An 8,838-nucleotide genomic window follows, 5' to 3' on the forward strand; every position below is an offset into this window, starting at 1 on the left:
TTGTTTGCTCGCTAAGTGGTCGAACCGTAACAGTTGAATCACGCAGTCAGTGCCGCTTGTGGATCAAAGTCATCACTTTCAATGCGTAACTTCCCAGTTTCCAGTCACCTCCAATGTTTGGCTATATCTCCTCTGATCTCCTATTTTCCGGTGACCGAAACAGTCGCCGCTGGACCCAATGCACCTACGTTTTGTGGCTGAGAAACTGAACATAAAAGCCGGCATCGGCACATGCCCCAACGGATTGCTATTCTAACGCCGGGAAAGAGAATTTCTATGGAGATTTATACGGGCACATTCGTCATTCACGTTGTGATTCTTTGGCAATAGCTTAACGAACCATGGTTCTGAGAATAGTATTATGGAACATTTGAGGACGCCTTAGTTTCACTGCTCTCATAGGCCACGTCTCAAAATCATACAACAAAACAGCCCGTACCCTAATCACCACCTCGACTGTTTCTCCTTGAATTGAAAGTGGCGTGATGGTTGATTGTATGTCCAGGAGCATAGCCCATATCTTTGTGAGTACAAAGCGCATGCCATTGCAGAGGAAGACTTGGTAAGTTCATCCGAAAAGACCTGCATGATTTTTCTCCATTAAAAATAGAACAATACCGTCTGAATACTCCAGACCAACAAGGTTTTTCTCAACAGTCATTTGAATATTTGCACTGTTTGCCTCTTTTCTTAGATTTCCGTGTCCACCGGGCGCCCTCGAATATTTCACTTAACATTTGACAAGTCGCCGGGCTGAATTATGTCCGGGATCGGCGGAAACATTTACCCGTGAGTCCACTACTCTATCTGATATCCAGTGCTTGAAAGAAGCTGGCAGCATCGTGGTGCATGCAAAACTCCCGGCATTGTGAAATGACATAGCGAGTTCGTTCCAGCGCGCCTTGACAGGCGAAGGTGAAGCGGCTGGAAGAGTCCAGAATAGAAAAAGAAGAGGCTCTGACAGATGCGATTAAATTGGAGACCTGCCGTTCTCAGCTGATAGGCAAGTTGCCCGTCCCTTATCCGACGCTGAAGAGCGGCTTCGGATGGATACACGGTAGGAATCAACGGGAAAGGAACGACAGTTGGTCATTGGTCCACACAATCGGTAAATGATGGTGTTATTAATTTGGGACCGTGACTGGTACACTGTTAGACTTCAGTTATCCCGGAGGTTGATAGTGTGCAAAGCAGCCTGACGTCAGCACATAGCTGAAGCAGTCATTGGGGCTGTCTGTATGTACCGAGTCCAGTTCAAGTAAACCATCAAATTGAGTCGCAGATGATCTGATTATAAAACTCCCGTGCGTTTAAAAAAATAACTGAGCTTTAAGCCCATCGTGGCAAGACACTTAATGCATCACAAGAACTGTCTTGGACGGTGTTAGAGCAACCGTCTTTTGGGGCGTAACCGGACACGATAAAGAGATATTGACCAACTTCCCGTCGCTAAGATTTCTTCATAAACGTTGCCAGACGAATCATACAGAGGCAATTACTACCGAAAATCCAGTCAAGCAAGGACTTTTAGACCCGGTGACTTTGGATGATGTAAGCTCCTGCAAAGCCTGTCGCATTAGCCACCGGATTGCCAGAGGTGCACAGCCGGGGTGGGGGAGAGGATGGAGCGCTTTGCTCAACGGCTGCGCCTATATCTTGAATTCTAGCAGCAAGCATAGCTTGTAGTCCTGTTTGCTTCAGACTGCAAAAATTAAAAACAGCCGCATTAACCAGGCACGGAGGTCTGAAGATTGAATTCGAGATGCTTGATGCTGTCGGTGTAGGCTGATGCACAGATATTGCTACCAACAGCAATGTAATTCAATCGGGCTCATTAGTCCTAACGGACTGACATGAGAGAACTATTAATGGGGTGAAGGGGGAAGACAAACGCGTAGAAGAGAAAGAAGGTGGATGTCAGCAGCAGCCTCTTTCTGCCAATCCACCCAATCTCATGCAGCAAGCAAGGCATCTTGGGCGACGACACCACGCCACGGCCGATGTGGCACGAGATCACCTCTGGTTGCATGGTTCATGGTTATAACCAGGTTTGTATACTATCCGGGCACCCAAACCCAAACAGGAAGACGATTAGGACTCCGATTCAAAGCTGCTGGTCCAAAAGCTGACTGCAAAACCGGGGTTTGCCAGGGAATGCCTTTGAACTTCTCTGGAGGAAATTCACCATACGCGTTCCAAATCTAATCCTGAGGGACCAGGATACTGTACCTGAGAGCTGTAACAACTGACCAACTTGGTTTGCGGGACTATGTGTCACATGCATACTGCCAGGTGAAATTCAGTGGGTCACGGGGACTCACAAAGTCACAACATAGTAAGGTCTGGTCTATTACTGACGGATTATCAACCGCATCTGGTTATTTCATGAAGTACTGTGAAGCACTGACCCATGAACAACGAGCAATACTCCGGGATTACCTGGACCCACAATACTTGAATGCCTTCGTTTCAAGGATTTGATTCTGTTGACCAGTCAGTTCGTCTTAACATACTCGTGCAACAGAAGATGTCCAAGAAGTTTGTGAAATTCACATTCATTACATTTAAACACCTACGGGCGTGTAAAGCTTCAGAAAGAATCCCCCAAAATGTTCTTTTACGATGTCCACACTATGCATTATTGTTAACCTTTGTCACCGGGGATATGTAAAAACGGAAGCTGGGGTCTCCAAAACCCGGGTGTTCAGTCCACTGTCGTCAATCAGGAGTACGCAGATTGCACATTCGAAAAAGAGACACAGGTGGTTTGAATGGCCGACAAGTGTTATCCTGTCGTTTGAAATACACGTTGTACCAGCAGTAAAGCTGGAGTACATGTTTCTAACAGGATGATTGTGACTCTAGAATCGTTTCGTTCAGCTGTAACACCCTTCCGGTACCTAGCTGCCCGAAGGAAGCACGAGGATTGGGATACTGCCAGGTCGCCCAAGCCCAGGTAGGGGAAGTCGAGAAGCAGAGGTCAGGTTCGAACCACGGGCCTTCCGGTCAGTAACTTCGCGCTCCAACCAATTGGGCCATCTCGCCCGATTATAGAATAGTTATAACAAATATTCCATACACTACCCCAGTGCAATCCAGAGGAATCACGAGGGATGAGACCCTGCAAGCTTGCCCAAACCAGAAAGGAGCAATCGAAAAGCCAGTGTCGGGGTTCGAACCGCGGACTCTCCAGATCAGTAGTCTGACGCCCTAATCGCTGAGCTATGGAGCTCGAGGAAACGCCGGGGAATATGGAGAGAAAGCTGAATTACCCGTGATGGAAAAGTGATAGTTCAGTGTACGAAGTTCATATTCGTCTTGCTCTCAAATGTCGTGTGTATCAGACCACGGTGGGGGCTACGTTGCTGTACGGTTGTAAGATAGCACCTGTGAAGACAAAGGCTGCCGCGCCTTAGGGTCTTTGATCATTGATGTCACAGAACCACTGCCGATGTGCGCTGGCGCCAGTGAATCCAGAAGACGTGTTTACCAGTGATGTTTGGTGCGCGGCTAGATCATGTTTTATCATTCACCAGTAAAAGTTTTGTTTTCTGTGCCAAATTGAACGCCTTACGCCTAAAGACGGACATCTTGCTATAACGGAGCAGGAGTCGGAGACTGTGGGTTTGCCGAGTGCGCCTGGACGGGGTTTGCATAACTCTCTGTGAATCTGGCCACAAGCTGCAAAATGTGGTAGCGAAGCGATATCACTTATGTTCGTGTTGTGATTGTCTGAATACCGGAGGTATAGGTACTTCGTAAGCTAGTGGTAGGCTAGCACTAGGTCTGTTACCTTAATCCTTTTTATCTTGTTCACGCACCAAGACCTCCTTAAAGAACTGAGGTGGGTGTACAGCGAACGAGTCATTGATGTCTCGACCCTGATGTTGACGTCAATGAGAACGGTGAAGAATATGGCAAACGAGAGGATCGAGAAGGACAAAGAGGAAGACATCAGCCCATGCTGGTTCTTCACCCAACCAGTAGGAAATATGCTATGAGCAGCTTGCTTACCTACGCCTTCCTCCCAGGTAGATGGCTCAGTGGTTAGAGCGCGAATTTACTGACCAGAAGGTTCGTGGTTCGAACCCGACCTATGCCTTTCGACTTCCCCTGTCTAAGCTTGGGCAACCTGCAGTATATCAGCCCTCGTGCTCTCCTGCTAGTGGCATGGCAGTTAAGCACCGAATGGGGCTACAGCTGAACGGTCTTTTTAATTCATTGATTTCCACATCAGCTCGTTTGGTAAGCATCCACGCCTTACGTCAATAACTCCGAGGTGAATACGAGCACTATCCAGCGATTTTTCATAAATTTGGTGCTTTGAACAGCCATCCACTGCAACTATGACGAGAGAAAAGGCAACTGAATGTTCTGTGAAGGTTCAAAGCATAGGGTGGCATACTTTCCACGGAGCATTACATTGAAAACAGACCGGAAGAGGGTAGGTTTTGTGTTGAAATCTAGGGGAATTACACGGCACAACAACTTGAGGCACAGCTGAGACATAAAAAGATGGAGCAGAAGCCTCACCATTCATGGGACAGGATAAGGGGGTGATGAGCGATTTTAGGACAGACCCAGCTTGCATGTAAAGCACGACATCACAGATCCATGTAACGTCTAGAATGTAGACCCATCCCAAAGCACCTAAACAAATCCTCGGGCGAAATTTGGAAATAGACCGGAAGCTTCGAAGAGTGGGTAACTGTGATGATGGCTGAGATACTGCTAATTTACCCGGGATGAGGCAGCAAGCTATCCCTGTGCTATACTATGATGCAAATCCTCAGGAAAACAAAAAACAGCGAACAGGTCAAACATCATCCAGTGCGTGCAAACCCACTTAAAGAAGAGGGTGTGGGACGCCGCGTGCGTCCTGGATAAGTTCCTCCATCAACATTACGACTGTTCTGTAGCTCGCAGCCCTTTCGATTTCATCATATTTGTGAATTCGCTCTACCGAGGTGATTCCCTAGGCATGCTATAAACCCAGTCGGTTGTGGCTAACGATAAGTCCGGCACATCTTCTAGACAGCGAGATGAACGATGTCTATATAATCGTCTTTTGCAATAGCACGTTCCTCGACGATTACACGCACTTCTCGAAATAGCATGTCAAAATCAATGGTAACCGGAATCAACTGCGAACATTTTGGAGGTACGGACTAGGTCCTTTTAGTGGGCCGATAAATAAACGAAGAGATGAAATGATACTCCATTTTCCAGATTCGATTCAGCTGGGAGACTAATTTCGGACCGTAAGTTGTCCACAGCTTTCAAGGAAGAACGAGGCTGTGCAAAAAAGTAAGACTTGGGGTTGCCGTTGACTTATTTCGCAAGAGTCACCTCATACTGAATCAACCAGCAAGGGATTGCTTTCAACGAGAATCTCATTTCTACTACCACTGTCCTATTTCATCAGGGAAGACATTCTGACCAGCGATGACATGAACTTTGGGTTCCTCATGGACTCAGTGGGATAGAATAGGAGTGAGCCCAGGATGCAAAAGTAAAGCAGAAATATAGTTTAGTGTTTTGCACATACAAACTCAGGAAGGTTTCTTTCGTATCAGCGCCATGGTAATCCACTGAATGCATGTCAGTACTGGCGGACGTGTGATACTGTACGCCTGCAAGTTAGGCTATACATAGTCATGAGGTAGATAAGCCCTAGGTTGCTCTGTCCCCAAGGTGTACCAGTCCTACACACAAGCCTTACTGGCAGATGATCAACCTGAAGGGCCTTGTAGACCAGGAATCTGTGTGAGACCCCGAGGTGGAACAAAAAACCCGTCAACAAAAACCTAGGAACAGGACAGCCAAAACTGTCAAACAACTGGAAGGCAAGGTCAGACTATAGACGGAGAGAAAACATAAACCTAAAACTATGATAGTTGCCCGGGCGTGTTAGGCGTAGAAAAAATACCTCCACGCTGGATCCGGACGAGCGAGCGCCTAGTTTGGCTGAACCGGTATTGCAGACAACCTGTTCCGATTACTAACTACTTGGGTCACGTGGTAAATACCGCGCTAAAATTGTATAGCATCCGTGGGCGACTCAGTAACTTCAGGTCCGAACTCTTCTCAGGCGTGTCCTGGGACATCAGCACCATTTGGTATTTTTCGCTCCTTTTTGAAGGTCTTAGGCACCGCATGGGTGTGAGGAAGTTGTACAGTCGAAATTGAACATGCTCACAAAATGAAACCACATAGGGACTCACAGAATTTGGCCCCTCCGGTGAAAATACCCGGCCGATGGCGGAAAGGTGCGGAGAAAACCACGGTAAGCAAGCAACGGAACCAGCACCGAAGCAGAAGTTGTGGTGGCAAACTCAGTGTTCTGATTGGTTGTTACTTTTGTTGGCAATCTGATTGGACTGTGCTCGAATGGCGGGTTGACATATGAAATGCAACAGCGGGTGAACGAGGGGTCCATTATCCGCACAATGCTCTCAGTCAAAACATTTACAAATGGAGTAAAACTTTCTGCGCCAAAATGTTGCATTTTGTTGCGTATGTGCTAAAATCAAAAACCGTTCTAATCTACGTTCATATTTTTGCAGCTCAACAAATTTCATTGCTCACTGAAGCAACCATGCCTCTGGCTGAAAAGTCCCGCGGAATCATGTTCAGGCATCCCTGAGATCCCGAGATGTCTAACTGGGGCTTAAAAGTTTGGAGTGATATTCTCAACTCAATGGCCCGATTGCTTTAGTCCTATGCGGACACGTCATAACTTTCGAAATTGTGAATACTGTGCGAATGCTGAGTGCAAGCGAACAATGTCTAAGCTGGTATGCTCCTGGGCTCAGTAGGCAAATTGCATGTCGTCTGCATACAGCAGGATGCGGTCCTAAGTGTGAGTGGCTGAAGCTAATGCAAGTGCGACTTACTAAGTTTTCTTGTCCGCACCAGCGCTGATGGCGTTAGAATGATGCATCTGTACTTCCGAGGAAATTTCGTTGGCAGAATTCATGCGGGAGGTATTTTCAGAAATGGCACTTAAGTTCACAGAGCTCCCAATTTTCCAGTGCGTAGAGCTGAGTGCACATTTTGAACCTGTTTTTATCTTCAAAGTTGCCTTTGCCCCTACTGAGCTTACGTCAACAGTTTTTCTCACTTTTAAGTCAAGTGGGTCGCTTTGATGAGCTTGTTGGGAGCAACAAGGTACTACAGTTGCGCCGAGTGGTTTCGTGGCCCATCTGGCCAATAATTTTGTTAACGATTTCGCAGCATAGGCACCCATGCACGTCCAAACACTTTACTTCTACCCAACTACCGTTCATTTATCGGTCCAACTCATTTGCACCCCTCCCAGCCTAATCGGGCGCCAATAACTTAATTCATTCGGGCTCGATGCAATTCCCCGCCACACTCACAAACCTATCCCCCCGGTCTGAAAATGTCTGACGAAATTATAACTTCTTTGATGTCCCAAATTAACATACTGCACAGGAAAACAAATTATCCTGCAAAGATCTAGCTCATATTATTGCATTCTTCACCCGAAGAGTCACTCCGACTTGGGGCGTGTTCGTCGTGCTGCCTCACTATCTCAAGCCGATGTTTCTGTCAGGGTAAAAAATAATAATAACTAGGGGCTTCCTTCAGCTTAAAGCTATCAAATCAGGGTACACAGAATACCAACTTTGTAACCGATCCCCAACTGAGGGTCAGAATGTACGCCTGGCCCCTCAGGTTGAGCTCCTCTGACCCCCGACGCAGCCACAGAGAATAGCCATGCTATCCAGTCTCATCTCATCATCCGTATAGTGAGCAGCGTATTTTTCGTATTTGCTAACCTGCTCACCCAAACCAGAAATCTTCAAGGTGGCAATCTTCCGCACGACATCTGGTCTGTCGTGCTCCATCACTGTCTCTTCACCGAATTACACTTCGCTCTCCTGCGCCTAATCCCTCAGCGGAAATCGGGAATGGGCACGCAAAATTTCTCAGGACCGCCCCACAACTTCCCATGACTTCGGGTCGGACAACTCTAAAAGCTGCTTTGGACTAACCAGTGCGGCTTTACTGTCCCAAGCCCGAAAATTAATTGGACGAGTGAAGTGCAAACTCCGGTCACGCAGAACTGTTCATCTGCCACAGAGCGTATTCCGGGTGGTCTTGGCTTGAGAGGAGTACGTGGGCTCGCATCGTTTTTCGAAAAGATTGATAAGACACGGGCCCGGATTGATACCCAGCCAGTGGCGCCTGCAGGGCCTGAAAGCAAATATTCACTCGCCTAGCTTGTTTCTCGAACACCCTCATTGACGCTAAACCTGCCTCGTCATGCGCTCAAGCGTTATAACATCGCTCATCCCATGGTATGCTCCCCGCTACCAAACGGCCTGTTTGGCCAGTTCCACCTTCTCCAAGCTGACATTCCAGCCCGTTCAACTTGGTGGTCAATATCCAGAACCGGACTTCCTGGCAATGCTGCAGCCCCTCCCACCTCTCCACAACGTCTGAATGAACTCATCGAACAACTCGAACAAATGAATAATCGCTTCTGATAATACATCTCCCTATAACTTAAAATCCTCGAGCCCACGGTCATCCTACCTACCTAATGCTGCCACATTGACGTGGTGGTCGGGCTTCTAAAATCCTCCCACGGTCATCCTACCTACCTAATGCTGCCACATTGACGTGGTGGTCGGGCTTCAGTGCTGCAATGATCCCGCGGGCTACCTACACTAGAACTTCGTTCCACAAGGTGCAACCATACCAGGAAGACCAAACTAAGAGCAGCGAGACTCCGTACTACGAGTAATCGTGCTACGAGGCGGTCTGGGGGTAAAGTCTTACTGTCCTCTGCGACAGGAGTGTGAAGGC

The 8,838-nt window shown here is 47.6% G+C and overlaps 1 protein-coding gene across 1 annotated transcript in view; it reads right to left on the bottom strand.

Moving 5' to 3' along the window:
- The window catches only part of T265_15081 (hypothetical protein), a gene marked incomplete at both ends in the record, with an annotated part of 51,007 nt that extends 44,692 nt beyond the window's left edge, over positions 1 to 6,315 (bottom strand). The window contains one exon of the mRNA XM_009176503.1: positions 6,225 to 6,315. Within this exon, the coding sequence (XP_009174767.1) occupies positions 6,225 to 6,315 (91 nt within the window). The remainder of the gene's footprint in view (positions 1 to 6,224) is intronic.
- Between the last annotated feature and the right edge of the window lie 2,523 nt (positions 6,316 to 8,838).

Source organism: Opisthorchis viverrini (genome assembly GCF_000715545.1).
Source record: "Opisthorchis viverrini unplaced genomic scaffold opera_v5_345, whole genome shotgun sequence".
NCBI lineage: Eukaryota > Metazoa > Platyhelminthes > Trematoda > Opisthorchiida > Opisthorchiidae > Opisthorchis > Opisthorchis viverrini.